Consider the following 22052-nt stretch of genomic DNA (forward strand, 5'->3'; position numbering starts at 1 on the left):
CTTTCCTTCTTTTTTCCCTTGTCTTCTATTTATTATCATGTTTTAATCTTTCTTTCCTTGAATTTTGAAGCATGAGAATGTTTATCGTATGAGGCTTTGCAACTGAAATGTGCTCATGCGTCTCATTGCAGGTCCTGTATCTTCTACAGAGCGTGCATGGACATCCCCAGAGGGACAGAGCTGCTGGTTTGGTACAACGACTCCTACACTTCATTCTTCGGCATCCCGCTGCAGTGCATCGCTCAGGATGATAACTGTAAGGAAACTTCATTTTCCCTTTCTCAGGATGATATGTTTCTGTGTGAGCTCACATTTCTGAAAGAAAATGAAAATATTTGTTATTATTTACATGTCTACTGATGTGTATATAAACATAACAGTGTTTTAACATCTTGTGGTGGTTGGGACCAGAACAAAGAGCATCAGTTTCCTTCATAGAGTCGTAGAGTGTTCACTCATTATATTTCACAGAATTTCAAAGTGAAGGTGTTTGCTAGATATGGAATGATACAGAATAAAAAAAAACATATTTATGATGTAAATTGGAATTGAATAATTAATAATAACACTAAACATGTTAATTTATCTGTATTATTTTACATTAAATACATTTAAAAATATGATTAGTTCAACCTTAGGTATTATTGGTAATATTGCTCACTATTCATGACAATGGCTAACAATCATATATTCTGTCTACAATGAAGATAAAGGTGGAGGAGGTCATGCGTCATGTTTGTACAAATAGTTTTTCTTAGCAACCAAAAAGTGTTTTTTTTTGTTTTTTTTGTTAAATGAATGTTTCTATTTGCACTGGCAGGAAAGAATATTCCTACTCACTTTGTGACTGATTACTATCAATTTTAAAATTACAACTTTTATTAAAAAACAACAACAAAACTGAGAAAGTGAGAAATATGTAGATGAGCAATTTGCAAAATGCTCAAACACGATGGACAGTTTGTCAAAGTTGAACACTGATAAAAACCAAATGTTTCTCTCCAAACTTTTCTTCTCTGCGACTTATCCGTCTGCAGAAAATGAAGAAAATAAAAGAAAACAGCAGTTTTCTTTGGATGTCTTCTCTAATTTTATTACTGACTCTTTTTAAACAGTGTGACTCGAAAGAAAGCTTTTATCCCACCCACAAAAACAATGACAAACCTGCTGCTGCTGTTGGATGTATTTGTCTAAGTGACTGAGCCAGTAACAACAAAGTGGGAGAAGCTTTTATTTGATAAAATGTGGGCACGCTGTGGCCGAGTGTCAACGCTGTACCCCCTCCTCCATGTTTCCTCTTTTTCAAACATCTCATTGTCCTCGTCTTAATGAACCTCTGTGTTTCATCCATAACTGTCCAACTTTCCTCTGCATATTTCAGCTGATTTATAAAAAAAACCTCATGACCACAGTGGGATGTTCATGTTTTACCTCAGATGTCCACATGGTTCTTGTTTGGTTGATAGTTTTCAGGCGATGTTGCAAAATCAACCGAGTAAATTGTCTCATTTCTAAGACTTCCCTGGTTACGAGACAGCTCCTACTTCTCTCTTCTCCCAACATCAGACTTGTTGAGGACAGTTTTCCTGATCCAAGCAGAAGAGCGTCGTCATCACTGACGCTTTTCCTCGCTTGTGTTTCCTGTTAAGGCCGCACAAAAACCGTTTCAGAAAGACTGAAGACTGAAAAGTGTTTTATGAGGCCTCATAAAACACGTTTCAGTCTTCAGTCTTTCTGAAACGGCCACTGTTCCTAACATTTTTTATTATTATTTAATAGCATGTGGTAAAACAGTGTTTGTTTTCAGACCTTAGGAGCCAAACTCACATGTATAATCAGGTAAACAATTTTATTATGTTGGTCAATCTGTCTCATAGAAGAACTATATTAAAAAGCAGGGTTGATGACTGTCTTTTCAGTCCATCAAAGTGTTTTTGTGTGTGTCTGTTTCCCTGTCCTCCTCCTTCTCCTCTGTCTCTCTTCAATCCATCTCCTCTTTTTTCTGTCACCAATTTATTTTTGTTTACGTTTCCTCCAGTCAGATCCGTTTTGTATTTTCCACTGAAATTGTTTTTTTCTTCTGTGGATTTGACACAGGGAGGGAAAAAGTTTTTCTTACACAATAAAGAAAAGAAAAGAGACAAGAGGAAGAAAGAGTTTTAATCTGTGGGATCTAAATTGAAATGAATTAAATTAGGGGCTCGTCTTTCACTGAGTTGTAGTGAAATGAGATGGAGCTGATTACACATTAAGACGTTTCACCACAAACTGGTTTGTTTTGCAGCTGGAACAAGTCTTTTACATGACATTGGTCATCATTACACACACACTCAAACACACACACGCACTCACACACACACACACGCAAACGCACACACGCACACACACACACACACACACACACACACTTTTCATTTTTATTTCATGATACTTCTGCAAAACAAATTAAATGAATTTGTGGTAATAACTTTGAAATGGGGAAGTAATATTCAGAAAATATAAGTCATATTTCATATTTTAGAAATATCATATTTCTATAGTAGTGACAACATAATGTCTTGGTAATAACAATGGGAAAATTATTTGGTATAAAAGAGAGGGTGGATTTTAACTTTATAATGATTCCCAAACATTTCAATTTTTTCAATCTTTCAATTTCAGTAACTCTTATGACCAAGATTTTACCTTGATATCACTGCACTATTATCACTTTATGGATGGATGGATTCCACAGTATTATTGTTGTTATTACCAAGCTGGGAATTGCATTGAAAATAAGATGGTAATACCATAATATTACTTCCATATTAAATAAAATAATTAAAAAACAGCATATCCACACTTTCAGATCTGTTCATGTGAAAACAAGGGGACCTCAACTATACACACGCGCACACACGCACACACACGCACACACACACACACGCACACACACACACACACACGCGCACACACGCACACACACACACACACGCACACACGCACACACACGCACACAGGCGAAGAACAAACAAAGAGTGGAGGGATTCCTTCTTTTCCCTGCAGTGAAAAGTTTCTTCACATCCAAATGAAGTGAAATTAAATTATCCGTCTTTGGTACAAACTGTACCTCTGCTTTAAATTAAAGACAATTCACTGTGAACGGCATTGAAGTTTTCATGGCATCATTATCTGCTGATTGTCCCTCAAAGACGAGTGTGATGTCACAACTCTGCACAGTGTGGAGACAGAAGGACGGTGATTTTGAGTCCTTAATGGAAGAGACATTTTTAATCTGATACTGACTAAGCTCATTTATAATGAGGGCTGATCAGTTTTTATTCTGTCTCTGTGTGTGTGTGCGTGTGTGCGTGTGTGTGCGTGTGTGCGTGTGTGTGTATGTACATTTTTGTTACCATTTAAGAACCTATTGTGGTTTGCACACTTGTCAGGACCAAATGATTATGGTTATGGATAATCACGAGTGAAACCAAAGCCTTTTTATGTGGAAATATGATCCACATAAAACATTTCATCACTGTTTTTAATTAAATTATTAAAATTCATTTTCAATATTAAAAAATATTAAGAATGAAAGTTGCATGGTAGTATAGAGGAAAACTGAAAGCCCCAGTACACAAGAGTTTAACTGAAAATGTCTTCAAGAGCTACATTGTATTGTGTAGTAATAATGTAACTTAACTAACATAGTTTCTCTTATAAATAAGTAAAAAAAAAAAGAAGGTCACATGACACTGTGACATCACTATTTTAATACAAAAGAAACATCTATTGGAGCTATTCCTAATGAGGCTATGAATGTAAAGAGGCAACAGACACTGATGAGAACATCTCTCCTCACAACAAATGAAAAACATGATAGATGTCAGGTGGACACTATTGTCATTACTGTTCTGGATACACAATAATGCAGTTCCTTTGTAGCAAGTCTTCATTTTTCAACAAAATCGCGTCCCAGAGGCAAACAGAAATAAAGTTAAAGCAAGTCTTAAACAGGGGTGGTGACGTTTTTTTGTTTTTTTTTATCAATATCACATTGTGTAACTGGTTTTAACATCATAATCACAAGTTTAAGGCAAAACAGAGTCTAAATGGATCAAACAAATTGACAGTGGACCCTCATCTCTTTGACTTAAAGCCTGAAATCAGAAAATAAACTAGTTTAGAGCTGGAAACTGACTCAAACATAACTTTATTAAAATGACACACACTCACACACATGTTTTTGCTGCTAGTCTTCTTCGTCCAGTCTTAAAGAGGTAACAAATACAAGAACACACACACATCCTGTGTTTGTTTACTGATACATGTTGCATCCAATCACAGCCAGTCGTCTTGACGCTCTGCAGCTCAGCCACTGCCTAACAACAACAACATGTGCTCTGATGGTTAAAGAGAGATGATCACTCGGACTTCTCTTCATGCTCCTCTCCTTCCTCCTCTCGCTCTTTAGTTCTGCGGCATGTGGTCACAGCAGCAGGAGAAATCAGGAGCTTTTGTTAGAACAGGACATGAAGAGGAGGAGAGGAGGACATGCTGTGGAGGAGAAGAGGCTCATGGAAATAAAATGGAATGAGGAGTGAACTGTACCTTGTGACATCTGATGTCTTTTCTTTAGTTGACATATTGTTATTGCTACTGTCTTAATTGCCTCTATTGATTTTGTAAGACTTCATAATCACTGGCAAAGTTATCATTATTGATTACAATCAAAGCTTTAGCAACATAATGTGAACTGTTCTTCACACCAGCAAAGGGATGACGACGGACACGTAGAGGACACACAAAAACACAAATGTTCACTTGTCTTTGTTCAAATTACACATATGAAGGGTTACATAAGATTTTCAAATATAAAGATATTTGTTTTCAACATCTCTTGATCTGTGCAGAAAACCAAAGAATATAATAACAACTGTGTGACAGTCTGCTCAAGAACAAACAACACACACACATTTAAATGAATGGCAACCAAACAATGTTTCCTTATCACATAAATAATACATAACAATGTATCCTGGATTCTAACAGTAGTAAGTGAATGAGGATAAACTGAGTGAGACCTAACCAGGTGTGTGACTTTGTGTTTTTGGGTCACTTCTGAGATAGTGTGTGTTCTCTTCTAACTAGAGGGTTAGCGGTTTGATCCCACCTGCTCGTGCAGCCTGCTTACCAATGTGCCCTTGAGCAGGCACTCCTGGTGGCTGAGCTGCCAGCTTTGATAGAACAATTGCAAACTGTTGAGACACACTGTAAGAAAGTTCGTGTCATTGTGGGTGAATGGATGAGTGACTTGTGCCTTGAAAGGTCATCAAGATAAAGTATACACTCACCTGCTACTTCTACGCATGTGCAACTACTTTCATCAACTGGAAGGTTGTGGGTTCAATTCCAGTGTGTCCTTGTGTAAGACACTTAAGCCCACGTTCCTGCAGCGTGTGAATTTGTATGAAGGCTACATGATAGAAAATGATGCTGCACATAGATGCACTGTGTCAATGTCAGAGTGAAGGGGTGTGAATGGGTGAATGGCAAAAACAGCAGTGTAAGGTATCTTTGAGTAGTAATCAAGACTAGAGAAGTGTTTTATAATTTATATTTATACAGACCATTTAGCAATTAGTGTTAGCATTTATTTGGACAAAAATGCCTGGTTGATGCCAGAGGTCAGAGGAGAATGACCCGACTTATCTGACATTATAGAACGACAACACCCGTTACAACCAAGCTATGAATAAGACAAGCAGGACCACTTTATTATTCATAGTTATCAGGACAAGGAGAGCATTTCCACAAATAAGCACTCACTTCTTCCTTTAGTCTGTAAGAACTTTTCACTTTGCTCTACACAGAGATCTCACTGTTTGTATTCATGTCATGCCCCTGAGGGCGAGACCCGCCCCTTCATAAAGGAAGAAAACACAGATGCTGCACTGGTGCAAACGCATCTGCATAATTCTCCCATTTTCATGATGCATTTCATGCGCAGCCCAAACTGTATTGACTGGCATTTTTTGTATATATGCAATGTTTGTAGGGAAATGAATTAAGTGTGGGCGAGCGGCGAGTAACGCGGGTGTCAATAGTGCTGGCGGGCAACTTACAAATGGTGTAATTATCTCCTCATAAGGTTATTAGAGGATCAATTGAGTCTGGTTGTGTGATGGCATAGGTGAGCAGATGAAGGGTAGAGAATTGTTATGACAAACTGACTGCAGAGGCGCAGCACAGCGGTGTTACAGAGGCTGTTACTTTGAAAACAAAGGCATGAAACTAACAAAATAATTCATTAAACCTTGTTAAAGGGATAGTTCTGGTTTTCTTTAAGTTGTGCTGTGCTATGTGCACCACCTACACTGAGAACTGACCGGAGACAGACTGTCAGTGACAACATACTGCCAGTGAGGACATTAGGGAAACATAATCAAATATATGCCCACTAAAGTCTAGGATATCTTAAGAATATAGGGTATCACTTTATCTCCATGACCTTTTTCGACTGGAAACTGAAGTTTGTGTCACTTTATAAACTGCTCACCAAAGTCTACAGATCAGAATGTTGGCAGGAGAAGCTCCTCAAAAATGAACAGTTCCAGCGCCTGTTTCACGCTCAAAGAGTTCACTGTGCACTTTAATTCCATGACAATATATGACAGACAGAATGTATCTCAACCTTCCAATTACGTCACACTGGACATTATTCCAGACCTGCACCTACTTTCTCTCATTGTACTCCAGAAAACATTCACACATCACAATAAAAGCATCTCAAATAAACAAGATATTAATTAGTGTTGGAGTCCGTAACAATGATGAATTTGACATCATTCCAACTTCTACCGCTTTATCTTCCACATGAGAGTAGATGGGGGAGCTGTGCCAATCTCAGATCGTCAGTCCATCCCAGAGCCACACATAGAAAAACAACAATTCACTCACACAATCACGTCTATGGCCAATTGACCTAATCCCCATATTGCATGTTTTTGGACTGTGGGAGGAAAAAACCGGGTCACGAACACGGGTCTTCTTGCTGTGAAGGCAAGAGTGCTAACCTCTACACCAACCGTGTGGCCCAAGTTGACATCCAGACTTTGTCAAATAAAATAAAGGTTTTATTAACATCATAGTGTTTCTCAAAATACAGTTCCATACACAAACTTTAACATCAGTAAAAAGTGTAAAATCGTAGTAAATGACTATTCCCTTAACTTTCCCCTTAACTGCCAACTGGGAAGCTGTGAATTTGGATGCCTACTTCAGCATCATAATTCCGTACGTGATATGAAGTGATCACTCTTTAAGCGGCATCAGTTGTCTGTTGAATCCAGTGTGTTTTATAGCAGTGATCCACCTGTGTCATCCTCAGTATCTTTAGTCATTTGATCAAATACTCTCCCATTAGCCGTCCCTGACAATTTCATCACCTTGGCACACAACATCTATCCATCATTTGCATTTGCACTTTTTATGAACACTGCCAGTGAAGAGACAAGTTGCCTAGTTTCTGGTGTCAGAGAGAAATGATTTGTCTTCATACAGACCACAAGACTGGTTGATCCAAACAAAAGAAAAAGTGTTTTTAAAGCAAGACAAGCTCTCATAATCAGATTGTAGATATAATGCAGGGTTATGGACTTCATGTCTGTCAGTCTCTCTGGCAGAGCAGGATACAGATGAATTCTCGGTCAAGTGAGGACAGTTGACATCACCCTGAAATCAAATCTATACACTTTCATATGATGTGTTTTTCCTTTAATGTCATTTGTACTTGTCTGTTTTATGCACAAGCAACACTTCTTAATCAAAAGTGTTCTTATCTTATCTGCTTAACTTATCTTGTGTCAGACAAAGAGCCTCACAAAGTAAATGAAATTATGGACTTCACATTAAATAAATACTAAGAAGTGAAATATACAAAAGACAAAAGCAATAAAAAAGATAAAACACTGATTAATTAGAACCAGCAGTAGAAGCTTTTGCTGTAAAACTAGTGCAAGTGCAAGTTGCATTTGTTTCCACTGTGGTGGAAATAAAAGTATAATTCTCTTTTCTTTTTGTCATTTGTTCATGTGTTTGTTTATTTTACTGTTCATTCATTCACAAGTCTGTTCATTCCTTGGTTTGTTTGTATGTTTATTCATCTGTCTGTAGAGTCTTCAGTTGGTTCATTTGTCTGTTTGTTCTTAATTCATTTCTCTTTTTGTGTGTGTGTCTCTGTGTGTGTTTGTTCATTTGTCCTTTACTGGTTCTTTCATCTGCTCACTGCTCTGTTCATTTGTCTTTATTTATTTGTTTATTTGTTTGGAGGATTACTCAAAAAACATCTAAATGAACCAACTCAATTTCAAGGTGTAGCCAGGATGTGTTTTGTTTGATAGGACATTAACATTTTGTAAGTATTGCTATGGTATATATATATATATATATATGTATATATATATATATATACACAAACTGGTGTCATGTAAAAGTGCAGTTTTGCAGCAGCATCAACAGAAGTTCAGACAGTAAACCTTTAGTGGGTTTGTCTGTAAATATTAAAGCTAACAAGGATAGCCATAACCTACTAGGACATTACTGGAACTCCAGTTTGAGACATAATTTAGGAAACATTATTGTGGTCAGTGAGAGAGGAACAGCTTGCCACTGTGATTGTAATAAAAACAAACTGAAAAACAGCCTAATGAGATCCTAACTTTATTCCCTGGAAGCAGGAGCCACAGCTGCCTTAGGCCATCCAGGCAGCGAGGACAATGTTTGTCCTGGCTTTTTCTTTTCCATCAATACAGCAAAATTGTCAGAATGACTTTTACTTGACAAGCCTGGTACACAGACCACAGCTCAACATGTTGACATGTTGAAAACTGATGAGCATCACAGAAAATAAGTAGAGAATATCACAAATGAGGAAGATTCAAGCCTCTGACAGCGAGTCAAGTTGCCCTATTTGCCCTGATGACATTCAAGCGTATGCACAGGGACCTACTCTAACAGTTTGAAGTAAATGCAGTCATTTCCTTTATATTTATTTGTATTGCTTTTCTGCCTTCTCTGAACACTAACTAGGTTTTTTCTATAGTTCACTGTGGTTTCTAGTTATGGTTTGAGTTGTTGTTGTTCTGTTATAAGCAGCAATTTAAATTGTTCTTCTTTTGGGGACTTTTATTGTGATTTTACAGCAGTTGTCGTCCATATTGTTACATGACTGAATCTGTGTGTGTCCCTCACCTGTTTGTGCCCCGTTCTATCCAATAATCCCCATCCGTTTACTTTTTGTCTCCAGTAAACGTCCCAGGCACAGTGATGGAGGCCATGACCAGACAAGAGTCCCTCCAATCCTTCAGCAAGAACAGCAAACCCTCGTCTTCCTCTTCCTCTTCTGCTTCCTCCCCCTCCACCACAATCATGCGCTCCATGGTCTTCCCCCACTCCCCCTGCTCCAGGAGTTTCTCCCTCTTGGACAAGGTTGGGGTTCAGTCAGACTCCAGTTTGAGCCAGTTGGCGTTAAAGAACCAGCGAGTCCTGGCGAGCCCAACCTCAACCAGCCAGCTGAACGGCGAGTTCAGCGACTGGCACCTGTGGAAGTGTGGCCAGTGCTTCAAAACCTTCACCCAGAGGATCCTGCTCCAGATGCACGTTTGTCCACAGAATCCTGACAGGTAAGACATTGTCTGTCCACATGCATGTACTTTCTATCTAAAACATTAGAGCTGGAGATAATGCTGATGCATAATAATCATTTCAGTGTGACGGATGATTTCCAAGCTGAATTGTTGTTATGGATGATGATCCAGGATACATTTTTTAAAACTACTCCTAAAAACTACTAAGGTTATTTACCATGGTAACTAACTTTGGGATTTTTTGTTTTGTTTGTTTGTTTTATGTTCAAACAGCTCATTCAACTGTTTTGTCATCAAATATCATGTTCCATCATTTTGGAGTTTATTAATTTTGCTCTTAAATATTGAGACTATTTAAAGGCCTCTCTTTGCGTGTCCTGTGTGAGGTCAGCGTCAGTCGTGCTCTGGTCATGAGGGTCTGTGTTGGGCTGGTGTTCCACGCACAAGAACCTAATCCCACATTTCACTCCATTCCAATATATTGTTGTACATTGTTCTTGCAGCAGCACACACATGGATGTCCACAAAGGTCCATGCGTGCTGTCATGGACATCAACAATGACATTTCTGTCACATGGACCTTGTGTATCTGATCAGTAAATCTGATAAGCAGTTGGTTTATTAATAAAAGCGTGTGTCTCTGTGACAGCTGTACCTGTAGATAGAGGCTTTATGTTGTTGCAATATTTTCTCAGAACTGATGAAGTGATTAACCTTAAATCTGCTTGACACCTTTTGTTCAATTCTTTTAAAGAGTTTGGACAGACATGGATGTAAGCTGCATCTTGACTGGTTGGCGGAAGCACACAATCGCAAGGTGATTAAATTTAATCAAAGACAGCGTTATGGAGGAATGCAATATGTATATAATAACATTGGTAGCCACAGTGAAAGGTCCAATATGCAATTGTTTGAGCACCACTAGATGTCATTTTGAAGCACAAATGTCTAACCGAAAGTGGATCATGACAGCTAATCCCAGTAAACTATTATGAATATTCTAGCAGTTTGCCATTTAAAACAAACATGTCACATAGGGTTAGGGGTAGCATGATGTTACATGCTTACACTTGTATTTACTGTTGCAGTTAAGCACAACTCAAGTCTTGTGTATAATATAATAATAATAATAATGTTGTGTAGGATGTCCTGAACTTGGAGAGTTTCACCAGTTAGTGTGAGTGTTTGAATGAGTGTTTTGAGGGAACCACATCATTTCAATCCAGGGTCTAGTGTTTTTGATGGGCCCTTGAATGTCACATCCAGACAGACTACCAAAACAGAGGCCCAGATAAGAACACTTAAGAGAGGCAGTGTACTATCAAAGCAGTTCCCTACTGTGTATTTACAGAAGTAATATTCATCTCCTGATATCTCATGAGGCAGAATGTTGCATACTGGACTTTTAATGTGCAGGGGACTCCTGCTCAAGCAAATTAAATGAGAGGTTCACGCTTGTCCTTCCCTAACCCTCTTTTGTTGCTGCAGTATATTCCAATATAAACATTGTGTTGTAATTTACGAGTGTGTTTGTCTCATCATCCTGCAGTTTGTGTGTGACAGAAAGTGGGACTTTGTGGATTTAAGAGTGTTTGAGTGCATCTAACATCTGCCAACTCAATTACATACAGCATGGATGGAAAAAGAGTAGATATGTGTGCATGTTTGTATTTGTGTGCGTGTGTGTGTGTGTGTGTGTGTTAGGGAGACAGTGGATGTATTGGAAATTTTTTGCTTAGCTTTATTTTTTGCTGGAAGAATCAGAGCAGCGTATAAATCAGCCCTGTGCGTCAGTGAGAAATACCTCGCCTTACGGTGACGGGGCCAGGAAAACAGATGCCACTTATTCAATAAACTAATACTCATAGGGAAGAAAAATGTGGGCTGGATATGGACAGGGGAAGGAGGGTCGATGTGGAGCTGCCTGTCAATAGGAAGGTTTTATGGGAGAGAAGAGCAGATAAAATTCAGCTGAACAAGCCAAACAGAGCAGAGTCCTGGAGCTCCAAAACCACACTGTGCCTCATACTTCACCTGTAATTATGATCTGCCACCTGACCCATATCTTTGACCTCACAAAGTCAGTGGTCCCATCGAGGAAAAGCCTTTAAAAAAGCTTCCATGTCCATGATTCAGCTCATGAGTGGAGGAGCTCTGTGTTCTCGACCAGAGGCTCACACAGACGTAAACCTTAAACTTTTATTTATACAAATATAGATAGATCCAGTGTATTTTACCATCATCTTACATATGAATCATTTGCTACAAATGGTTTGGCTGCTGATTAAGACGCAAGTCCTGAAATAAGTCATCACTTCAAATGATGAGTTCTGATTGGATGGAGCTAAGGCTTTGAACCTTGTGTCAGTGCCTCAGTGAGCTCCTCTTATTCAAGTGTAACTTCAAAGGTTCAGCTGGTTCTTGGTCATTGAGCAGGTTTTTCACATCCTTTATCCTAAGTCATTAAGTCACAACCCAACATTTGATATTTTCCAAACTAAATATCCTGGAATTTATAGGTGATAGTGAGTATATCATGACTCCACAGGAGGGGGACAGTAAACAGCTCTCTCTCCACTGCCATTATCAAACATCTAAGTGAGGGAACAGCTGTTAATGTGGTAGAGATCAGGTGAAGTGATGAGGTTTGTGGTTGAATAAAACATTACCTGTTATATGTTTTTATCTTCTTTTTCGTTGAAATACTCCCTGATCTGTAAGATGCAGGATCCATCTTTAGCTCTTTGGTTTTTCAATGTTGACCTCCTTGTTTTCTTTCCTTGATTTCTCAAGCCCCAAACCCACCCCCACCCCCTCATACATATTTATTGATGTTTGCTTGATGTGAACATTTGGAGCTGAAGAGTGATGTCTTTTTATATCAGCATGAAAAAAAACTCCACACACCACCTCCCAGCATCATCTCTTTGAGGTCTGTTATTTTCTGCTGACTGTTTCTTTTTCTAAACTTTTTCTTCTTCCATGTCATTTTTTCCCTCCTCGTGTGTCATTTCAACAAAATCCATCATCAGAGGAGCGGTTTGTTTACATCAATGTGGCCTTCAAAGTGCTTTCAGTTCGGTTTAAAAGTGACGCTGCAACATAGGATACTGTTTAAGTTCTGAGATGGCAGTGAGTGATGAATCAGGGAAAGCAATCTGAACATAAACAGAGTGAATTTCCATTTATAGGTTTGATATATTACAAAAACAACAGTGTAAACCACAGCAATGAGCTGAATTAATAACCACGGGGTTTATGAGTGATGTGTTTACTGCACCGCTGTTTAACTGAGTCATTAGTGCTTATGGTGAAAACTTTGAATCGACCGTTCACATCTCAATCTGGAGGCTTAGGTTGTTATGAAATAGAAATATGAAAAATATGAAAACAATCACACTTGTATCAGATAACACAGTCTGTAGCTGATTCCTCTTCTTCATCATCATCATCATCAGAGGGCTTAAATATTAAACATGTCATGTTTTTAGTAAATAACATTTGTTTTGGTCCCGTCAGGTATTAGATGTCAGTCCACTCTCTAAAACATGTGAACACCACAATAATCTCACACGACTAATGTTAATGGATTTATTCTGAAGGATGTTAAAGGGGACATATTATGCAAAATCAACTTTTTAACCATTTTAATACTTATATTTGGGACTCTGGAGGCCCTACCAGTCGCCAAAGTGTGGAAAAAGAATACTCAGTCCTTTGTTCGTGGTCCCCCTTAGTGTAAGTATAGGCGATAAAACACGCAATGTTGAATTCCCTGCGCTTATGACGGCAGCATGCGCATTTCACCGTGAATGTTACCACCCCACCAGTAAGTTTACCTCGAGAGCTCCACCTTAGCTCCACCTTGTCCCTGCGAGAGTGCAGGCGAGGGAGGAAGAGCGGTATTATGTCAATGCAGAGGGACAAGTGTGCTGTTGGTGGCTGCACAGTGGAGCACAGTGTTTTACACAAACTTCCAGCCTCAGAGGATTTTATATATGAAGCTAATGTGCCGGATAAAGTCAGCAAACGTGTGTTTGTGTGTTCGCACCACTTCACATCAGACTGTGGCCAGCGGTCGCCGTATTTAGTCAGCGACCGTATTTCACCGACGTACAAACACACACATTTTTAAGAAAAGGTCAAAAAGAGCTCATAACTGACCATTCTGACACGTCCTAATTAAACATATTTGTTCAGTACGTCCTCCATGACCGGAGCACAGACTCAGTCTGATACAGTCACATACAGCGGCAGTTTATGCAGCTGGCGATCAGCAGTGCTGTCCCTAAGTGTTTTTAACTGATTTACAGTTGGGCACTCTCGCTGTTTTCCGCACACGCTGCCATGTTGATATTGTCAGAGAACTAGTTGAGGGAGGGGGAGAGGAATGGAGCAGAGGGAACAGCAGCTGAGCGAGTGAGCGCAGTAAAGAGGACAAATCAGAAACCCCCTGGAAGAAGTGGGTGTGTGTTTGCCTGGGTCTCATTTGCATATAAAGGGACCATGCACAAAACCGAGCGTTCTGAAAGGGGCGGGTTTAGCAGGGTTATTGAACTGCTATGGTGCTTCATCCTTATGGTATTTTGACCAAAGCATGTCACTGACATGTTCATTAGGACACCAGAGAACTATTTTAACTTGGGAAATAAGGTATAATATGTCTCCTTTAATACGTAAGCAGCATAGTAAACCCACACAAAAAGGACCAGGATTTGAACCAAGAACCTTGTTGTTGTGAGGCAACACTGCTAACCACTGCACCATCTACTACAAACAGCTATGAGGCATTTAATTAAGACCATAATTGATCACTCATAATATGCATGACTAGATTAAATCATAAAATAAATCAAAGAAGTGAAAATATACAAAAATGAGGGTTGTAACTTTAATCCTGTTCACACAATTTCACAGTGGAATATTTTGCTTTTTACACGCGTCTCAGATCACAAAGTCTCTCTTAAAATCATGCCGATTGCAGAATGAAAGAAAGTTCAGCTTGTTACTGAAATACTGTCACCAGTAATAAACGATTCATTTGTTCAAGGTTCACATTTGACAATGACAATCAACATATTGAACATTTGACATAATTGACATTTAAAGGCACCACAACCATGTTCATGCTGTACCGTTAGCGAGCCGAGAAAACTGATGTTATTACATGTACTGTACCTCGAACACGGATGTATTTATTTTATTTCTGGCAGAAACAACGAGCTTGTCAGGACCAGTAGTCCTAATGGAGACCAAAACCTGCTCCTAATTATGCAGAACCTCATTCTGAGGTAGTGGTTAAGTTTAGGACTGAGATTTGAATTGTGGTTAGGTTAATATTAGGGTTAGACATTTAGTGGTGTCTGGTTAAGCTTTGCTTAGACTGTCCAAATGAGTGGAAGTCAATGCAGTGTCCTAAGAAGAATAGCTGCACACACCTGTGTGTGTGTGTGTGTGTGTGTGTGTGTATGTCTTGTCCCTGCTGGACACGCAGATGTGTTGAAAAATGACCTTTCTCTCTGTTAGTCAGCGAGCGGCTGCAGGAGGAACCAATAATGATCCTTCACTGTGATGGACGGTCTTGTAGAAATTCTCTCAAAGTCTATGTTTGCTGCTATAATGAAAACATGATGTTGTTTTTGCATACAGGTGGATTTAAAAAGGGATGATTTGTTTTTGTTTTTTTTGTTGTTAAAACTGGTTGTATGAGGCACAGACACTTAGTCAGCACTGACTGTGCAATCCACGCCCTGCACATACAATTGCACTGGCTGGCTCTCACTAAACACGAAAAATAGAATTTAGACACAACAAAATGATGCTATGTTTGCCATGATGTGACTAGCACTTTATCTCCACACTAGACAGACTTTACTGGAACTGAAGTTTGTGTCTTTTAATAAACCGATCATTCTCCTGCACCAAAGTCCCCAGAGAAAATCTACATGTTTAGCTTGTGGGCACAGAGGAGTTGCTGTACTACTGCTGCTTCATTTCATTTTTCAGTTCTCGGCACTTGGGATGCACATAGTGCCGTTATTGTTGAATTTGTGTCAGTTTACCTGCATTTCAGCCATTAAATTAAAACGATCCTTTTAATTTGTAGCATTGTTAGCATTGTCTTTTCTTCTTTGGTAGGAATGCGTCCTATTCCCTGCGTCCAGACTTGTACACCACCCAGTGAGTACTACAGGACCCTGACCTGACCTGTAGTATTGTGCGTCGCATATTGCAGACGTCGGTGATATGCAACGCACAATGCGAAGCCCACTTGGACAAACACGACATGTGTGCGGAAGTATAGCACAGCCTTAAGGATTAGGGTTAGGCATTTAGTTGTTATAGTTAAAGGTTTGGTAAGTGGCCAGAGAATGCATTATGTCTATGTGTCCTCACTTCAAACGTATGTGTGTGGTGGGGGAGGGCAATCTCATTAATTAAGACTTAATTGCTGAGTGAACTACACTACCCATAATCCACTGTGTTCCACCTGCTCTCTGTGTGCTGACGTGATATTTGCTGTTGGTCAGTTTGTGTTCAATGAGAGGACATTATGTGAGCTTTCTGCTGTAATAGGTTGATCAATATAATCAGAGGGAGAGAGCAAGATGTTTGTTGATGATCAGAGAGAAGTTCACTGTGTTTGTATAAAGAGTTTACGTGTGTGTTGCTTTGAATGTGTTAATGTTTGCTCACATACGGTGTGTATATATGTGTGTGTGTGTGTGTGTGTGTGCGTGTGTTAACAGTGCAATTGATTGTGTATTGACAAGGCAGCAGCAGTGATTTATAGCTGCTAGTCTCGGGGGAATCATGTCTTCATATGAGGACTTGTCCTCACAGTGTAGATATAAATGCGTATGGATTACACCAACTACATACAGGTCAATCAGACCACTTCACACTGCACCACTGCACAAACACACTCACAGGTTTGTGCAGTTATAGGGCACGGCATTGACCTCCATTCATTTGGACAGCCTAAAGCATTATGTGCATTAGCCCAAACTGAACCAGTTCCTCAGAAATAAGGTTTTTTTCTCCATGACGACTGCTCGTCCTGACATGGTCAATATTTATGCCAGAAAAGGTTCTAAAGAGGGAACAACTACACACACACACACACATACATGGCCTGTTTTCCATGACTTCAGTGGACACTACTTTGACTTACATTAATTACAGATGTAGGTCCTCACAACATGGGTAATACCTGGATCATACACACACTCTCTCATCAGCTCATGTGTTAAAGGTGCAGACTCAGCAACACAGTGACACTGACTGCTGTTGTTACCACATGTGCTGAAAGGTAACCACATTCATAGCAGTGTTGTTTTCATCAACGACGACGATGATGAAATTATTTCGTTGACGCCCCTTTTTTTCATGACGATAACCAGACGGTGACGATATGAACATGGATGTTTGATGACGAAAACGTGACGAGATGTGTGTGAGTTGGACGTAAATGTTAGTGGGTGGTTTGTCAGACATTTGTGCTTATTGTGCGCGTAATCTGTAAATTAATACCTAAAATGTCCTTGGTCCGTGTTTCAAGACGGGTCAGGTGGGTTGCGATATCTCCGCCGACCCCTCGCTCCCCGCCCTGGTGACATGATGTGGTTGGGTGCACTGAGGACAGTCCGCTTCGATTGACGGCAACCCCCGGTGAGGGGGGCAGCTGGCGGGTGGGAGAAGCCGCAGCGAGTGCATATGTCCGCGGCCCCGGGAAGCAGCGAGATCCGGGTGGAGGAAATTACATTTTCACAATTTATGTGTGACACTCTTGTATGATAAAGCAGGCATCAATTCATGAAAAAATGTTGAAAAGTTGAAATATGGAGATAAATATGGAGATCTGCCCAACAGCAATCTTATTACTAAAACTGGACTAAAACTATCACATATAGAAATGACTCAAATGTGACTAGTGTGAGAGTGGATGGTTGTTTGTCTATGTTGTCTTTTGATGGACTGGCGACCTGTTCGGTTTGAACCCTGCCTTTTGTCCTATGTCAGCTGGGATTGGCACCAGTGCCCCCCGCGACCCTCATGTGGATGATAAAGTGGTAGAAGATGAATGAATGAATGTTCCTCTGTCTGAGAGTCTGAGAGTCTCAGTGTTCCCAGTGTGGAAATCTGAGCCCCCAAAGTAAAGTCTTACCTAAGCCTGTCATCAAGGTAGGCAGGATAAACTGTGGATAATAACTTTATGATTACCATCCATCCATTGTCTAACACTTTATCCTTGACATGAGGGTCGTGGGTCGAGTAAATCCCAGGTGACACAGGGCGAAAGGAGGGGTACACCCTGGACAGGTCACCAGCACAGGACCATGGGTGAAATTGAACCCCAGTGGCTGCAATGGGCCCTTTGCCACCAGCTATAAGAAGAGATGGGGTGTGCTCAGGGTGATATGACCGTATTTATAATGACCCTTTCAGTAAAATCTAGTTTCTCCTCTAGTCTCTGTTTCTGTATTTGGAGAAATGTCTTTAACCAATCACATGACAGTTGAGAGAGAAGCTGTGTTTCTATTGGCTGCTATTCTACAGTAACTCTGCAAACAAGCACATTCATAGGAATGATCACTACTCCAGCACAAGCAAAAACTGCCTGCGAAGGTAAAGAAAGGGTGAAGGAGTCTAAAAACCAGTCTGACAATAAATGCTATGATCTCATGTCAGTAAGGGTGGAGCCTCCTCGAGTCACGAGTCTGTTCTCCTCTGATGAGAGAAACGTGGGACTTCAACACATGTAACGACCTGTGGATGAGAGTCAACAATCAACCTACAGCAGCTTTACTCACTCACTCTCACTCTCACTCATTCATATTCTGCCACTTCACCACCTTGCTCGGGGATAGCCCAGCCCTTTTGACCTGATGGGAACTTAAACCGCTGACCCTCCGGTTACAAGCCAAGTTCCCTTTCCACTTGGCCACGGGTTGTCCCGTTTTGCAGTCTAATGGATGAAAAAAACAGAAATCAAGTATAATTGGGAATTAAATTGTTGTGTGTTGGTTTTGTGTGTCAGTGACTGAGGTCGTCACTGTGATGCTGAAGTTCATTTTCAACTCCAGTGAAGTCAGAATAGTGAAATCTCGTGTGTATGGTGATTCATACGCATGTTTGCTTGTGTGCAAACATTTGCAGATTTATTATGAGTGCATAAAAATGTATTTGCATGTTTGTGTGCGTGTGTGTGTGAGAGAGACGGAGGTGTTTATGCCCCCCACACCTGCCCCCCTCCACTGTAATAAACAATAACTGGGCATTAATCTCGCGGCCTGCTGCCTTAATAAATAATATCCACCCATTCATCAACTTAAACTATTCACAATCAATGCAGCTCTTCATAGAAAACCCACCTAATAAATAGTGGTGTGGCCCACTGAGGCGTGAACTTATAGACCAGCAGGCTGATAAATGAACCCACCCCCACGGCGAGACGCCTTTTATGTGAAAAACTGCAAGTGAGAATTTTTCGATTTTATATTACACTATTTTACTCTTATTACTTTCCTCTCTGTGTGTGTGTGTGTGTGTGTGTTTGATTTATTGGAGCTGCGACCATGTTGGTATATTTGTTTTATTCTTGTTCTGGGGTGTTTACCGGTTTGTAAGCTACTGATGTCACAGTTTTGTCTTATTACTATCACAACAAGCACCGCTTTATTTTCTGAGCGCAAGCAGGAAACAAGTGTTTGTAACAAACACACCCACCACAGTAATACAGAGTGCAGACATGTACTGTATATGTCACAGAGGGGAATACGCACGGCTCATTTTATATAATACAATAAAGTGAGCAGAGCTTCTGAAATCACAGTTTAAAGGGATAGTTAATGATTTTGTGTGTGGCTACCACACACAAAGGGGAGAGAAAGAACAACTCATTTTAGCTATGAACAAAGGCTCACATACAAAATCAACAGCTGTTTAAATTTATGCTTTATCTCACAGTTAGACAACGTTTTTTGTGACCGATGTTTGTGTTGCTTTACAAACCACTCACAGAAAATCAGCCTCCACTGCTGCACCTGCTGGTCTACTGCTGCCTCGTAGGTCAAGTCAAAACACACACACACACACATTTGAACCTACTGATGGAGGCAGCAGTGGATCAAGAACTCTCATGAGTCGTGATGTGAAATTTCTAATATTCTCTGTGCACTTTGGTGCCAGATTGCATTATACATGTATATTAACTAAGTGTATGTAACTAAGCTTGATATAGTTCATTTGTAGTTAGTTATTGTTCATTGAATAATAATTTAATGTTATTAGTTAATTATTGTATCAGTTAATGTCATAAAAGCAGAAGAAGAAACAAGCAGAACAGTTAAAAACACAATCAGCTGATAATGTTCACACAGACTCAATAAACACATAGATTAGATCACACTCTCTCTCCCTCTCTCTCTCTCTCTCTCTGTGTCTCACACACACATCACACACCCGCTCACTCACACACGCTCAGGTTTGCGCAGCTATTCTCCCAAGGACACTGCATTGACTTCCATTCATTTACAACATAAACAAAGCATTTTTCCCTAACCTTAACCATAACTAGTTAATGCCCAACCCTGACCTTAACCTAATCACAATTCAAATATTTAACCCTAAACTTACCCAGTTACTCAGAAATGATGTTCTGCTTCATTAGGACCAGGTTTTGGTCTCCATGAGGACTACTGGTCCTGACAAGGTCAGTGTTTATGCCAGAAAAGGTCCTAAAGAGGTAAAAAAAAAAAAATACAAGCAAACACACACTCATGTTCAATGATAGATGATCCAGTCATGGTCTAGGTCTGCATTGTTGATGAGGGTCACGTTGCCATGGTTACCAGAGCAGGGTCCGACTCCCCCAGTTCTGTGTGTGTGTGTGTGTGTGTGTGCGCGCCTGCATGTACTTGCATGTGTGTGTGTAGTGACTGTCTGCATTCATCTCTATCAGTCTGTGTTTGCATGTGGTTGTTTGTCCAGTTTATTTACAGTAACAAATCAGACTATAGAGCCTATAGAGGTAAATATGTATATACAGTATAAATAAAAATGTGTTGTAAATGTGAATATTTCAAGCACATTTGACGGACGATTCAATTTCTCAATTACGTTACTTATTTGCATATCTACAGACTAAGAGTACATCAGTACATCTTGTGGAAATGTAATTGATGATAACCATTTCCTGATGATAAAATGTGGTTGAATGCAGGCACAAAAACACCTGTTTTGGGCAATAGAAAGATCCTGGTTTTCCAGAATGATCTGCTGTTTGGCTGAAACGCGTCAGCATGTCCTGTGTGGCAGTCATCTGACTCTTCATGTAAAAACATTGGAATGTCCTCATAACACAATAAAAGCCCAATGAACCATAAGATGTTTGGTCTCAACCATTTCTTGAACACTTTGTTACAACGCCGTCATCAAACTCCTGGTAAGAACTAGGCCTCAAATATTCAATAGGTCACTGATGTGGTTTGTTAACAACAAATAGAATCTGGGAGAAAATGCATTCCTTATGCAACATAATCAACAATGAAGTGAAGTTGTGTTATGTTTCATTGTTTCTGACTGAGACAGTACAGGCTGGACACTCTTTATTGTAAAACACCTTGTCTTTCAGAACAGGGTTGTTGACACTTAAATCTGGACTTTGTTGTTCTTAATGTGTGATCAATAAAATACAGGGGTGTCCTCCCAGGTTCCTGTTGCTTGCTCCTCGGTTGGGTTGGGTTAGGGTTGACCGTCTGGGTCAGGGCAGCTGTGGCATTATTGGCTGCTGGAAAGATTTGATCACTCTCACTCTGTGTGGGGGGACGACATGGCCTCTGGACTTGCGCCTGTGGTTAGGCCACTGTCGGTGGTGCTATCATTTCTATCATACCTCCTGGTCTTCCACGTGTTGAGCACATGGCTGTCACAGGTCTGTCCCCTGTGGGACTGCTCGATGCTCTGTTCATCTGGGTCCTGGATGCTGAGAACGGACCAGACATTGACACAATCCCCCACTCTAATAACCACATCTAGTGACAATCCCTACACACACACACACACACACACACACACGCACACGCGCACACACACACACTAACACGCACAATCCCCCACTCTAATATGTAACCACATCTAGTGACAACCCCTACACACACACGCACGCACACACACACACACACACAAACACATGTAAACAAAGTCTGCTACATACTAAATGACTTTAAAATTATTCAGCTGAGCTGTTGTAGGCTAGGTTACCTTTTTATGTGGTTGCTAATGTTATTATTGTTGATGTTGTTGTCATCGTCTTATTTTGTCTCGTCCAACTGTCTTTGGAGCTTCTCCCTCTCTCTCTCTCTCTCTATTTCTTTCTTCTGTCTTCCCATCCTTCCCCTTGACTCAGGGGGTTTGGGAAGTTGG

The 22052-nt window shown here is 40.1% G+C and overlaps 1 protein-coding gene across 2 annotated transcripts in view; it reads left to right on the plus strand.

Annotated features, from left to right (window-relative positions):
* prdm6 (PR domain containing 6) overlaps positions 1 to 22052 on the plus strand; it is a 64181-nt gene that overhangs the window by 34711 nt on the left and 7418 nt on the right. For both annotated transcript variants that reach the window (XM_058636493.1, XM_058636492.1), the window contains exons 6-7: positions 132 to 256; positions 9287 to 9662. In XM_058636493.1, the coding sequence (XP_058492476.1) occupies positions 132 to 256; positions 9287 to 9662 (501 nt within the window). The remainder of the gene's footprint in view (positions 1 to 131; positions 257 to 9286; positions 9663 to 22052) is intronic.

Source organism: Solea solea, chromosome 8 (assembly GCF_958295425.1).
Source record: "Solea solea chromosome 8, fSolSol10.1, whole genome shotgun sequence".
Taxonomy (NCBI): Eukaryota; Metazoa; Chordata; class Actinopteri; order Pleuronectiformes; family Soleidae; genus Solea; species Solea solea.